This window comes from Condylura cristata, unplaced genomic scaffold (assembly GCF_000260355.1).
Source record: "Condylura cristata isolate star-nosed mole 26May11 unplaced genomic scaffold, ConCri1.0 scaffold00009, whole genome shotgun sequence".
Taxonomy (NCBI): Eukaryota; Metazoa; Chordata; class Mammalia; order Eulipotyphla; family Talpidae; genus Condylura; species Condylura cristata.
Window position 1 is genome coordinate 27079803 of NW_004567110.1, and position 15721 is coordinate 27095523.

The following is a 15721-nucleotide window of genomic DNA, read 5'->3' on the forward strand; positions in this document are numbered from 1 at the left end:
TTTAAAATTGCAGAAGTATTTTTCATGGGAGTTCAAAGGATCACAGCAATATGCCTTTTATGTTAAAATTTAAAGGGAACAAATATTACAAAGGTCATGAAACACAGCTTTAGCAGCACTATAAACAAAGGAAAATTACAAGTGAAAGCACAGACACAAATTTGAATCCTGAATGACTGACTGACAGTTTGAGTCATAGATAAAACATTTACACACACAAAATACTCAATTTTCTTTGTCATTATTTATCAGCTTATTTTTAAAGTGGTAAATTTAAACTCTGATACATATATTGTTAATTTCCACACAAATATTTTGAGAGTTAGAAAAGAAGTTAAATATAACGTAATTCAACACACAAACAACTCCTGCTAAGTTGTAAGGTAAATGAAATCACATTTTCAACATTTGATTATCATATCCTACTAGTCCTCAAGAAAATTTTCCCACCTTTCGTGGAAAAAAAAGCAGCTAAATTATTTTAAGATAATTTATATGAGAAAAGTTTCCTAAGTGATAGTGAGTTTCAAATCTTTATTAGAATCACTCACCTCTTTTTATAACCATTTTATATACACAAGATAAGAGGGTTTAATTTGAACATGTTTGTTTTTCTTCCCACATACCTCTGTTACCTTCTGTAAGCTGCTTTAGTCTTTCTTGAATATTAATAAATGGATATTTTGCATTAAGATTCACATTCAGATTTATTTTCACACACAACATCCACTAAGAGTATATTTGTTACTTATCTTCATAACTCCATCATAAAAAAACCCTTAATAGTCCTATTTTAAATAATTATAATCCTAAAGGAATAATTCTTGAAATCAGAATCTTTTTTATGTTATTGAGAGCATTTCTGGCTCTGTTAATCTTTCTCTTTTTTAACTCTCTCACTCTAGCTAATAAAGATAACAGTCTTTGAGTCTTATCATATTTATTGCATACCTACAAAAATAAAAACATTACCAATGACTTATTTCATTTTTTTAAAATCCAATTCAAAGGTGACCTCTTCTGAAAATACCCACAGATTACATTCTTCTATAATCATACTGCATATTCATTTCTACTACATCTCCATCAGGGTCATCATGTCCTTTTATGTGGGTTGGACACATAATAATTCTAAAGTATATACAATTCATACTTTATTTTTTGTGAATTGTGGTCCCTAGATATATGACAAATAGATGCATCCAATTAACATGAATTCTCACTTTTCTGGAGTTGCAATATTTTTCAAGAGCACTCCTAAAATAAGTAGTTATGTTTGTCTTGTCAGTACAGTGAGAATTCTTAACAAACAAATGTTTAATAAAACACTCTCATTTTGTCACTGAAATGTCTCCAACATTTAACTTACCAGTTTCACTTATAATATCCTTGTCCAGTAATTTCTCACCTGAAACTTTGATTACACTATCAAAATATTTCAAAAAATATATTCTCTGCACGGTCAATATGCAGGCAATGCAAAGGGGTCTCTGGAATACTACTTAGCAATCAAAAAGGACAAACTGATGCCATTTGTAGAACAATGGATAGAGTTGGAAGAAGATGGTGGTGAGTGAAATAAGACAGAAGGAGAAAGATAAATCCCACATTTAGTGGATTTACATGGAAAGATAATTTCACAATTAGGTGTAGTGTAGAGAAACCAAAGCATCAGATAAAGCCAAACTTAAAACTGGACACCTGGAAACTAACTATAGAAAAGGGGAATCCAGAGAGGGAGAGGGAAAGTTACAAACTAGGTGGAGAGGAAGCATAATGGACTATGGGGGTTGCCTATGGGTGTTTTGATTGTGAGTATCCCATAGTAATAACCATATTACTATATAAAGGGGGTTAACCCATACTCCCGGCATAAAGGAAATAATATAAACTACCATTATCTCAATTAAAAAAAACAAAAAGGTTAGAAATTATTACATTCAATAAAGTTACTTCTGGTTACTATAAACACTTTTGTATTGTAACAACATTATGAACCTTTAACAAAGAATTCCCTGCTTTTCTCCTAGAAGGGATGTACTCCACTGACTTTGTAAGAGCACATTTCTAATTTCTACATTTAAGCTTGACCGGAGAGGGAGAAGAAAGTAATTCTAATATTTAGGTCAATACATTTCTTAAAAGTTTAATGAAAAGGGGCCCTCCCTGGTGGTGCAGCGGATTAAAGCAGAGCACTAAGAAGCTCAAATATCACACTTGTTCAATCCCTGAGTTCAATCCCTGCCCAGGAAGTGATCCACATGGCGCAGAAGACCTCTCCTGACCTGCCCACTGCCTCCCTCAGCAGTGTTCTTCAGTTCTACCTATTCTACTCCCCGCTCCATCTCTGGTGAATCCTCTCATGCCCCTGCACCTCTGGCCTGTATCCCACTTCTGTATGCAAAAATAAATCTTAAAAAAAAAAAAGTTTAATGAGAATAAGTTGATTTTGTGTGTATTCCAACATGTATTTAAGGTTGGAGGCAAGTACCAATAAGTTACCCCTTTAACAACTAGCTTGTTTGCTTCCAGTAATTTGTAAGGAAAAGTGTAACACACTTTTTACTTGACTCTTTCTCCCATTCTATAACCTGCCAATGGTTTTGTTTCCAGAGGAAATGGTATCTTTATAAAAAACAAAAACTTCTACCTCTATCTATTACAGTAATCCTCTGGTAAAAGTTCTATCCTTTTGGTGCTGTTTTAGAAATAATTACTGTATTTCTGGCTGACTCAATGTTGGATAATAACTACAGGCATTTGAAAATGAAGAGTTAGGAGTAAAGGTCCTGTGATGAACAGGATAATTCTAAAAAATATCACATAGAAAATCATGTAGGTGAAAATTCTGCTCTTAAGCTATAAAATTGTATTCTGCTTTAATTCTAAACAATGTATTTTCTGGCATTTTCTACATGATTTTATATATGCCAAGATTTCCAGAAATGCAACTAACTGAAAAGATTGAAGTTTGAAACTTTACAGAGTGACCACTGTTTCAGAAATTCACTTCACCAACAATATCCCTTGTGGTATTTAATACAGAAGTACGTAAGTCTATTTGTTTCAATTGCATTCACAGGAACTATATATATCTGCCTACTTCATTATATCTCCTAATGTAGTCATTTCTAATCTGTTGTATAGTGAAATATGTAACTGTACCTTAATTTATATGTACATTCTCTATATTTTTAAAATATACCTATGCATTGATAGTTACATTATTTTCATTTTTATTTCAGGATAGCAAAGGGAGTATTTTGTTTTTTTTTAAAGATTTATTTATTTGTGCATACAGAACTGGGGTACAGGCCAGAAGCTCAGGGGCGACGAGAGGCTTCACCAGAGACAGAGTGGGGAGCAGAACAGGCAGATTGACGAAGTACACTGCTGAGGGGAGCAGCGGGCGGGTCAGGAGAGGTCTCCACAACATATGGAAACTCCGGGGCAAGCGGGAATCGAACTCATGCAGAAGAGGCTTTAGCTTCTTTGTGCTGTGCTTTAACCCACTGCACCACCAGGGAGGGCCACAAAGGCAGTATTTTAAGATTTTTTTTTTTATAAAAAGAAGGGACTAACATGTTGAGATTAAGCTATCAAATACTTTTATAATCAGAAGGAAGAAGAGCTTGGCCTTAAAATTAAAAGGAACTAGTCAAAAGACAACACTAGTTTAAAACAGGACAGAGATGGAAGAGGAGCAGGATCTACCTCTTCAATCAGCTTCTAAGTTTCCATACTTCTGAGGAAGCATACCTTGACAATATCTCAGTTTTTACCACATAAAAAAAACTACTGTTCTGAACTAGCCTTTCCATACCAACAAATGAAAGTTATTAAAATATTTCGTCTAAAAGGACTAATAAATATATATTCACTGCTAACACAGCTTTCACAGAGGTGAGTCCATCATCATTCTCAAGTCTTAAATGAAAATGTGTGCTATTTATCACCCTTCACTTAGAATTTTTCAGAAATACTTACCTCAGTGGTAGTTCCAACATCAGCAGATGGGCTGCATGTACTAGTATCTGGAGGAGCTGTGCCTATACTACTTCTAACTGGAGAACTAGGCATAGGCCCAACCATAGCTTCTGAAGAAGCTGAAGGAGGACTGAAATTACCCCTCTTCTGAATCTTATGCCAGACCTTATTCATGGTATCTGTAAGTTCATATAAAAGTTGCACCTGAAAAGAAAACAAAAGGGGAAAAAAATGTCTTTTAGCTTCTAGGCAAAACTCACTGTAATACTAAATATGGGAAAATTAAAACAAGCCAGAGAAACAAGTACTTATTAAATAAGAACCTACTAACATGTTAGTGTATATTGTATACCTACCTCTGATATATCTTTACTATGTACTATATATTGTATAATTATACATATATATTTTACCATGACATTATGATTCTGGTAAGATATGAAGGGAAAAATCATTCATTCAATAAATGTATGGTTTTAAGCATTTATAGTGATCTGAATTTGAAACAGGGATAATGGATTTATTCACACTTGAGCCACAAGTGAGATATTTTAGAAGTGATTAAATATTTTCATTGGAAAATAATGCTAACATAACAGCTACTTATGGATAACTTTTTTATATAAACATAAATAAATGCTTCTTAAACAGAGGGAAGGATCAAAATTATAAATCAAATAATCCTAATACATGTGATTAATTAGTAATATTTGAAATAATTATCATTCTTACTACTGAATTTCCACATCTAAATTTTCCCTACTTTTCTGAGGAATGAATCTGAAACTAGATTTCTTGCCCAATAAAATAAAGTGTAAAGGAATGATAGAGAATAGTAAAAAGAAAATGTTACATATGAGAGTTTTCTACAGATAAAAAAAAAAACTATCCAGCCTACGTTTCCCCTCAGATTTGTCATTCCCATATTCAGAGGAAAAACTGTTTAACTTGTACATTGTTTGACCAGGTTCTAAGATATTTACACAAGATTTCATAAATAAGCATTAATCATGGAATTTGTATGACAACATATTGCCATATACTGTATAAAACAAGCCCAGGGAAAAAAATGGAATCACAATATATAAGCAAATCCACAGCTGGATACCATATTCTGCTTGCCACAGGGGAAAAAAAAAAAAGCAAAATTCTCATATTTATAAGAAGTTTCAGCCCCAGGACACATTCAGATGATAAAGCTGACTTCTTATGTGGGCAGAACAGATGCGTAAAAACACTACTGTCAATCCTTATTTGATATAAAACAGTACTTGGCTTATAGTTTCCTCCTGTTTTGTGTGTGATGAATGCTCAAATCTCAGGTTATAGCTGTTTTTATTAACAAAAAGTAATCTAATGGCTAGAGATCTTATAAAACACTTCATAGAAAAACAAGTTCAAATTATTTTTCCTTCATAATCATGAATCTAATGATTCAATATAAAATGAAATAATTTTGTTGTAAACCAAAATCTTTAAAAAGATTTTATATTTCCCTAAACAATTCGAACTGACAAGTAAGAAAAGCATAAACAAACAAAAAAACAGGTTTTAAATAGTTCTAAAAGGACAAAGGTTAATTTACCTAAGAGCGCTGATACTGTTTTTATTGTCATACTTAGGTTTTATTTAACTATTACCATTAAGTAATAACATATGAATGTCACCAAGTACACCGAGTATATAAACCTGTCAAGTAAACCCCTAAATAAACTCACATATTTTTATTTGCAAGAGTGTTGCTCTCACAGAATTCAGACTTTCCAAATGAAGAGGTTAAAACAAAATATAAAAAATATTGAACATTTACCTTTCAAGTTGTACTAAAAACTATGTCAATTAAGCTACAAATGAATTATAATGACTCGACTATGTAAAGCTTAAGTTAAAAAAGGTTAACCATACCAAGTATTGGTGATGAAATGGAGTAACTGAAATTCTTTATTTAATGATGGGAATGTAAAATGGAGGATGCTGTTTGGCAATTCTGACAAAGACATAAACCTGCCATGTGGCCTATCAATTTCACCCATTTCCCTAAGAAATTAAATTCTATGTTCCCACAGAGAGTGTATATAAATGCTCGTTAACAGTTTTAATTGTAATAGCTTAAAAATTAGGAAAAGACTGAAAAAATTATCAATAAGTAAATGAAAAAATCTGTAATACAGAATGAGACAAAGAAATAAAGTATGGATTCATGTGAAAATATGATGGATCTCAAAATAATTTACCAAAGTTGATGGCACATGGGTGGTTTGGTGATGGGAAGCCCAAGGGAATTACAACTGAGATGGAAAAATGCACAAAGTGATAGAAAAATAAAGTATTATATTATTATAAATAAATACATAATTCACCAACGTGAAGGTAGTTATAGAGAGGAAATGAATACAACCATATGATTCCATTTATATAGAATCCTAGCAAATGAAAGTTAATTTATGATGACAAAATCACTGGTGGACTTAGACTAGGGAAAGAATAAATGGCACAAAGAAACTATTGAGGATGATGGATTATCTTTAATTGTAGGGATATTATTATGGGTATAGAAATGCCAAACTTTATCAAATCAGATAACCAAACTTTGTGTAGTTACTTTTACTTAAGTCTATTCCAATAAAACTTTTTAAAAGTCTGTAAGAAATAAGAACTATGTGAAGAAGCTTTAATACATAGATTATGTATGAAGGTGACTGAATATCAATAATACAATGAGTATCAAATACTGAATGACTAACAAACACTATGTAACATCTTATTGTTTTCTCACTTAATCAGAAAATAAACCTAGTTAGATGGGAAAGAATACAAAAACATCTAATTGAGGCATTCCTGTAGGATACACAGCACTAAGGGAGTATAAAAAACCATTTCAGTCATAGAGCAAAAGCAAAAGAAGCAAAATCAAGAGCTAAAAATGATCAAGACAGGGCAGAAGGGGAATGAAAACTATATTCGATTAGGGACAAAGAACTTGTTTTGCAAAGTGTTATGAGATCAATTCAGGTAGTACATTAATCATCAGTAGAAAATAAGAAAAAACATGGTTATAACTATGGTTTAATTATCAATGGAAAGAGAAGGTGAATGGGATTCCAACAAGTAATTATTGATATATTGGTCAGTGCAAAGAATTCTAAGTTAATCTAAATTTATAAAGATTATTTTATTTCACTATTTGATTTTTAGTCTATTCTGAAAATTTGGAATGTAGATGGTTTTGAATCTGAATTTCAAAAGAAAAATGTCTTGCAAAAAAAACCCCTTTTTATATAGGTCATTACACCACTTCATCTAATTTTGCTTAAGATAAAAATATAAGTCAGGATTTGGGAAAAATTAAAAATGAATGAGTTTACAAAACACATATTCGGTTTTTGACTGCAATCAATACCAATGCTCTCAGTAATCCGCATTACATTGCTTTAATGAAAGTAAACATAAATTACAGAAAAAATAACTAAGTAAATCAGTAAGAAAAGAGCATAAAACTTGTTCTTTTGTAGCTTCACAAATCCAAAATTGCAAAGATAGTTCTATGTTCCTGAGAATGCCCTATCGGAAGAGAAATATATCAACATGTTGGCTGAGGCAAAACTGAAATTTTATTAAAGAGGATTTCACAGATTCCTTTAATGTGTCATTCTTAAAGACATTAAAGAAGATTGGGTAACTCTGGTATATTACAGTTAAGATAAAAGGCAAGGTTGATAGAAACCACTCCCAGGAACAAAAACAAGGCTAAATACTTATAGCGTCTAAAAATATTGAAAAACAATGAGTTCTAGATGCTAACGGAGAAGCTTAGTTTTCTATAGTTGACACAGAGATCTATAACATTATCTGATGTCCCACTAATTGCAATTTGAGCAATAATGAAGCAAATTGACATACATGGTCAACACTCCTTATGTCACTAACAGAAAAAAAAAAAAAGAACAGCATTTAATTAGAAATTATTTCCCTAAAATATAATTGAGAAGTTTATATGCTGGCTACAATCAAAGACCCACAAAAGGCTCCTGAGAGTATATTCAAAATTAAGTGTCTACACATCATTGTTCTAGGGAAAAGGGACACCGGTTTTTATTGGAATCTCACAGAAGCCCAAGGCACAATAAATAAATGAATGGATGGATGGATGAATGAATGAATAATAATAAGTAAAGAGGCAGTTACAATCTGTCTGTATCTGTTCCCAGATAGAATAATGAACAGCCATTAACAAGATAACAGTTCGCTTTTAGTTATCAATTTTAAATAAAAAATAAAAATAGTGAAAGACACTTCAGGACCCCAAGTACATGGGGATGTTTGTATTTTAAGTAGTCCATGATACTCTTTTTTATAGGGTAGGTCACCCAGAAAATGAAACATACAGATACTGGTTACTAAGACAAATCGTTTTTAGCAAAAGATGCCATCATGTTTAAATGAAAATTGTCACATAACAGATACAGGGTTTATATTTACAGAGTATAAAGGAGCACTTCAAGTTGGGTAAATAAATTTTCAATTGATAAAACAGTAAATTGACTAGCCAACAACATTAGAAACTGCTCAATCTTATCAGTAAACAAGAAGATATAAGCCAATGTAAGCAATATAAATTGTTATAATCCAATAGACATTTGAAAAGATAAACATCTGGTTTTATTTCCCTTCAGGAAGAACTTCCTTTATGACTTCTTGTAGTGTAGTTCTACTGGTAATTACTTTATGAATATCTTTATTTTATTCTTCATTTATAAATATTTTCATTTTAAAATTTTGAGTCTCTTATTTTTATTTTCACAATTCAAAGATGCTGCTTTCCTGACTTCTATAGTTTCTTATGAGAAGCTGATAATAAAATCCTCATTCTCTTTTACATAATGTGGCAGTTTTCTCATAACATTTTCAAGATTTGTTTTTTATCTACAACTTTCAACAGTTGGATTATGATGTATGTAAGCACAACATTCTCCATGCCTTTATCTTATCATCTTTGCTTCCCTCACTTATGACTTATATGTAGTATTCAATAAATATTTACTAAATCCACTTGGGAACAAAAATCTAGTCATCCTTAATTTTGACAGAGCTCAGGGGGAATCTGGAAGTACAGGGTAAGACAATCACTCACAAGAAAGAGGTTTATTGGGAGCCTCATGTTGTATCACTAAAGTTTAGCTTAACCTAGCACATAAGAGAGTATTAAATCCTAAGCAACTTTGCATACACTTACTCTTCAAAATACTGTACTTTAAGACTTAATTTTCCTTAAGGAATACCAGTTTAATTCCAGCAAGGATCTTCAAGGGTATTTTCAAAAACATCTCATAAAAATCTCACTCACACACCCCAACAATCTTGTCGTCAACTTTAGTTTTAACTGGAACAATTTATTAAGGATTTCTTGAGGTGATGAAGTAGAATTACATGAAGATCTAAGTATTACATTTTAGATAAGAAAAGATTCTCAAGGCACGAGCTGCATGTAACCTTGGTTTAGTTCTTAAACAAAAAATGTTGGTATCTGGTAAGCAGCAACCAGGAGGCTCTGTAAGCCAGATGATTGTATCAAGGACAAACAGAAGAAGCATACAGAAGAAGGAAAAACCTAGCCAAATACAAGCTTGGTATTTAATATAAGGCAAATATGTTGAGTTGACAAATCTTAGTATCAAGGTATTAAAGTAATAAAACCTGAGCTTAGTTTCAAAAAGGTGAACATCAAATCTCACCTTAGCTTCAAAGGTGAGTATCTAAAGACAGCTTCGTTTTAGTGTTTAACCACAGAACTACATTTGATTATAATCCACAAAAATCACATTATTGAGCATCTTAAGGTAAAAAATAAATAAAAATGGCTAATAATAATGGAATCCCAAGTTAACTAAGACTTATGTTCAGCTTGGATGGATATGAGTATTCACAACATGCAGAGCAGGACAAACCTTACAAAGCTGCAGTCATGTACAAGTCCCTGAGGCATAAGATCTCTATTAGGCAATTCCAAGTAACAATTACCTGCCAATCATATAAGGCTATAAGTAGGAATGTGCTACTATTAAGTACAGATATGAGGTTTTAAAAATTCTGTGATCTTCAAGGCTTTTCACATCCCTTTTTGATGTACTTTTACTAACCTCTCCTTCCCTCTTCTCATCCGGCCTCCAAGGAACAATGAACCTGCTTTCTATCACTTCATAGTGGTTGACATCTTGTAACATTTTATCAAAATGAAATTTTATAGTAAGTATTCATTTTTTTGCCTGGCATCCTTCATTCTAAAAGATATTGTTCCATGATACTTTATTTTATAAATATTTCAGTCCTTTATACAGCTGAGTATATGATATATGACTAGGCCATAATTTGTTTGATATTCACATGTTAATGAACATTTACATTGTATCCAGGTTTTGGCTATATAAATAAAGCTGCTAAGTACATCCATGTAAGTCTCTGAGTAAAGATATATTTTTGTTTCTCTGAGGAAATACTTAGGGGAAAATAGCCTAGACATATGGTAATTGTGTGTTGTACTTTTTCCAAGAAAAATTTTCTTCCTAGTACATTTTTCAGAAATTTCCAAGGTGTTCTCAAGTTATTATGTAATTTTTGCATTTCTACCAACAGTGTATGAAGAATTCTAGTTGATTCACATACTGTCTTTTATATTTTAGTGAATCTAACAAATATAGCAGTATGACTTCTTCATGCTTTGTTAAACATGAAGACTTCATGACTTCTTCATATTTTGCTTTATTCTGGTAACAATACTGAGCACCTTCTCACGCTCATGTGTACACACACACACACACACACACATTTCTTAAGTGGTATAATGTCTGTTTAGCTTTTTACCCCATTATCTGCCTTCATGTGATTTTACTTGTTCTTTGTTATTTTATCTATTCTGTCAAGTTATCAGTAGAAAAGATCACTTAAATATACTGGGTTAATAGTTTGATAAATGTATGGCAAGTACTTTTCCTACATTTCCAGTTTCTGCTATCTTAATGCATCTTCCAATGATTTTGAACCTATGTTCAGTAACAGTATCAGTTTAGGGAAAACTACCATTTAACAATATTGAGTCTTTCCAATCTATGAATAGCTATGTCTCTCTAGTAGGAATTCTGTAAGCTAGCTCTTGCAATGCTTTGTGGTTTTTCAGCAAAGAAGTCTTGAATGTCTTCTTTGATTATTTACGTTTCATGGCATCAATGTAAATGGACATGAATTCATTCCATTATCCAACTGCTTGCTGCTAGTAGATGAAAACACAACTGGGTTTTTTATACATTACTTTTGTCTCCTGTTACCCTAATAAGGTTATAATTTTTTTTAATTCCTCTGAGATCTTCTAGAAAGCATTTTATCACACACAAATAGGAACCATTTTACTTTTTCTTATCTTTATTTTTCATTTATTTCAATTTATTGCAATAACTAGGACTTCCAGTAAGATAAAGAATAGTTGGTGAATCATTCTGAACTTTTTCCTGAGAGCAGTGGAAATCATATCAATATTTTCACATTAAATATAAAATGGATATTTGGTTTCTCATATGTCCTTTATCAGTTTCAAAACTTTACTAATTTGTTGAGAAACCTGATTTCAAATGAGCACTAATTTTTTTCAAATATTTCAGCTGCATCCATTGAAATAATGATTTTTCTTTTTTGTTAACATGGTGTATTATACTGAACGATTTCTGTGAATTAAAGCACTTATTTGAATTGGCTTAAACTTGTTAGAGTAGAATTCTACATGAACTCTGCTTTGTCATTATTTGTCAATCTTTTTCATAATGTTATATTTGATTTGCTAATATTTAAGAATTTTTACATTTTTTTCATTAATGATATTTTGATTTTTTGTGTGTTGTTGAAATGTTTTTCATAATTTAGTACTAGCTTTATGTTGAACACAATTTGGGCAGGGGATCTTTTACTCTCTATCACAGGAGACAAACTGTAGGATTTGTGATAGCAACTTCCCCCTTTATTCCTGGTACTAGTGATTTTTGTATTTTGATTTCTTTATACTTTCAATCATCACTGATTTTATTTTTATTATTTATTCCTTTTACTTACTTTCAATTTACCTTGTTCCTTTCTTAATTAACAAAGTAGAACCTAAGTAGATGATTGAAGATCTCTCTACCTTTATAATATGAGCACCTAAAACTATGTTTCTCTCTAAACACGACTTAATCTATATTTACTATTGTCATACAATCAAAATATTTTCTGGTTTCTAAACAACTTTGATTCATAAGAAATTTAGAATGGTGTTTTGTGTTCAGATGTTTATAATCTCTCTAGTTAATTTATTATTGATTTCTAATTTAATTTGATCAGGTAATATACTTCGTTGATTTTAATCTTTTTAAAAATAGAGAGACCACACACACCTGGGAAAAAAATGGATATTTCATTGTTGATAGTTATAATATTTAAGTATAGTGCTATTCCTACATTATACACCTAATATTTTATTTTTATCTAGTTGTTTCATCAATCCTTGAAAAGAAGTTATAAAAATTCCCAATATTTTTGCAATAAATACTTCCCTATATTTTTGTCTTCAGTAACATATTTTTCTATAGTTGTTTCATTAATCACTGAGAGAGATGGTAAAATTGTCTACTATCATTATAGATCATTACAGAATTATCTATTTTTCCCTTTAGTTTTATCCATTTTCTTTTCAATTCCCTTTACCTCTGGCAATACTTTTTTGTAAATTTATATTATCTGATACTAAAGTAAGCAAGCTCAGCTGTCTTATGCGATTTATAAAGTGCATTTTTCCGTGTATATTTACCTGCTTCTCTATATTTTGAGTGTTTCTCCTTTAGGCAATAAATAGGATAGTCTTGCTTTTTTTCCACTACACCATAAATCTTTGTCTTTTAATTGGAGTAGTTGGATTGGAGGTCAGCAAACTTTTCTGCAAAGGGTCAGATAGTAATTACATGAGCCTTTGAGTTGCCGATATTTAATTCGGCAATTACAGTCTAACAACTTAGAAAATATGCAAAAAGCTCTTCACTGACTCCTGGTTATACTCTTGCTTAAATCCTCAACATTTAATGTAGTCATTAATAAGGCTGGAACTACTCTAATATTTTATCTTTTGTAAGTTTCTATTTTCTTTTTTATAAGTCTGTTGACACTTCCCGACATCTCTAGATTATGTGATATTTCTTAGTGTTCTGTCTTCATTTATGGTATTTTTGCAATTTTTAAATTAGTTGTTTTAGGAGATTATAATATATAAAATTTATACAAACACTTTCTAGCCTTCTTGTTATATTGTAACATTTCACAATATATGTAGAAATCTGGCAACCATACAGGTTTCGTTAGGTCATCCTCAACTAACTTTGTTGGCTGTCTTCTATTTGCATACACTAAAACCTGTATTTTACACTTTTATTTCTATGACTTGACAATTCTTTTCCAGTAGCACTTTAGAAATAAAACACTAATGTGTCTGTCCTCTGGCTGTGTTGGTCCCCCCCCCCCCTTTATTGAGCTAACATTGGTTTATAGTACTGTATACATTTTAAGAGTACAAGTTCACACCTTCTCAAATGAAAGCACACCAAACAACCACAAAACACTTATAACCATCTATCACATACATTTAACTCACTCCTGTCTTTGCTTTCTAGGCCCCAATCTGGTAACAAAATTAGTCAGATTAAAAGAGTTTGTTTTGCTTTCATTTTTTTATTCCTTATATTCCACATGAATCATAATATTCTATATTCCAATCATCAGTATTTATTTTTCCCCTTCTGACATATTCACATGGCACAGCCCCCTCCAGTTGAAACCACGTAGTGCCACAAGGCAAAATTTTATATATATTTATAGCTAAGTAGTGCTCCATTGTGTGTGTGTGTGTGTGTGTGTGTGTATCAAATCATCCTTAGACACTCATCTTCATTTGAGCACTAAGGTTGCTATAACCTGGCAATTTAATTAATGTAACAGTAAACTAGGAGTGCATGTATTCCTTTGCATTGCTGTTTTTATATTCTTTTGATACCTAGGAGTAGAATTCCTGGACTACATGGGAGATCTATTTTTAAAGTTTTGAGAAACCCACACTGGTTCCATAGGAGCTGAACCAATCTATATTCCTACCAATATCATACAGAGGTTCATTTTTCTCCACATCTTCATGAACTATAGTTTCTCATCTCTTTGATATGGGATATTCTCCTAGATGTGAAATGGTTTGTATTTGATTTTTCATTTCCCTGATGAGTAATGATAAACAACTTTTAATTTCTGTACTGAATATCTGTATGTCTTCTTTGTAGAAATATCTACGTAGAATTTCTGCTCATTTCTTTTTTACTGGGTTCTGTGAAAACTGGATATTAGACCCAAATTGAATGTATGATGTACATATATTTCTGCATAATTAGCTTTCGGTATTCAGAGTCTTTTTTGTAGTTTCATATATATTTCAGTAATGTCTGCTCTAGTTCTTTGAAGAATGCCATTTAAATTTTGATAGAGATTGCATGGAATCTGTATATTACTTTGGGTAAGATCACCATTAGAATACTGTTAATTCTATTAATTTATGAGCAAAGACTATTCTTTTATTTCTTCATGATTTCTTCTATTTCTTTTAATTAAACCTTACAATTTTGAACAGTACTTACCCTCCTTTGTCAAGTCCATTGCTAGGTGCTTAATTCCGTGTGATGCTACAATAAGTAGGATTGTTTTCATGATTTATTTCCCTTCTAATTTATTGTTTGCCTATTAGAAGGCAACAAATTTTTGTACATTGGTGTTGTAACCTATAACAAATCACTGGAGTTTTTAATGTATAATAACATTTCGTCTTCAAATAATGAATTTTGCTTCTTTTCCAATTTGGATTCTGCTTCTCTCTCTTTCTTGTGTTACTGCTCTGAGGACTTCCAATACTCTGTTAAACAATGGTGGTGAAAGTGGACATTTTTGTCTTTTACCTAAGTTTGAGAAAAAATACTCACTTTTTTTAACTTAGTTCTACATACTTAGAATACTTAAGTATATACTTAGACATATCTAAGTATATTTAAATACACTTAGATAGATCTAAGGTATACTTAGTATAGTTAAATATACTCCTTCTATCCCCATTTTATTGAGGGTTTCTTTTCTTAATCATAAATGGATGTTGAATTTCTCAAAAGCTTTCTCTGTATCCACTGACATGTCCCTATCATTTTTATCTTTGCTTTTGTTGAAGTGACTTATTGCAATGACTTGTTTTCACATTAAAAAAAAATTTATTATTTATTTACTCATACAGAACTGGGGTACAGGCCAAAGGCTCAGGAGCGGTGAGAGGATTCACCAGAGAAAAAGCGGGGAGCAGAATAGGGGAGCAGAATAGGCAGATCTGTGAATTACACTGCGGAGGGAAGCAGCAGGTACAGGGAAGCAGGAGAGATCTGCTGCACCATGTGGATCACCTCTGGGGAGTAGACTGAACTAGCACTGAAGGAGGCTGCAGTGCTGCGCTCCTATCTGCTGCATCACGGGGGAGGGCCCTATTTTCACATTTTGAACCATCTCTGCATACTCAGAATACTACATGCACATTATGTGTAATCATTTTAATATATAGTTGATGTTGGTTTGCTAAACTGAGTTATTGAGTGATTGCATCAATATTCATCACAATATTGGTGTTTTATTTTCTCAGCCTTGTCTG

The 15721-nt window shown here is 31.8% G+C and overlaps 1 protein-coding gene across 2 annotated transcripts in view; it reads right to left on the reverse strand.

Moving 5' to 3' along the window:
- Positions 1-15721, reverse strand: part of VPS13B (vacuolar protein sorting 13 homolog B (yeast)) — a 561763-nt gene that overhangs the window by 290229 nt on the left and 255813 nt on the right. For both annotated transcript variants that reach the window (XM_004679695.2, XM_004679696.2), the window contains exon 25: positions 3988-4191. In XM_004679695.2, the coding sequence (XP_004679752.1) occupies positions 3988-4191 (204 nt within the window). The remainder of the gene's footprint in view (positions 1-3987; positions 4192-15721) is intronic.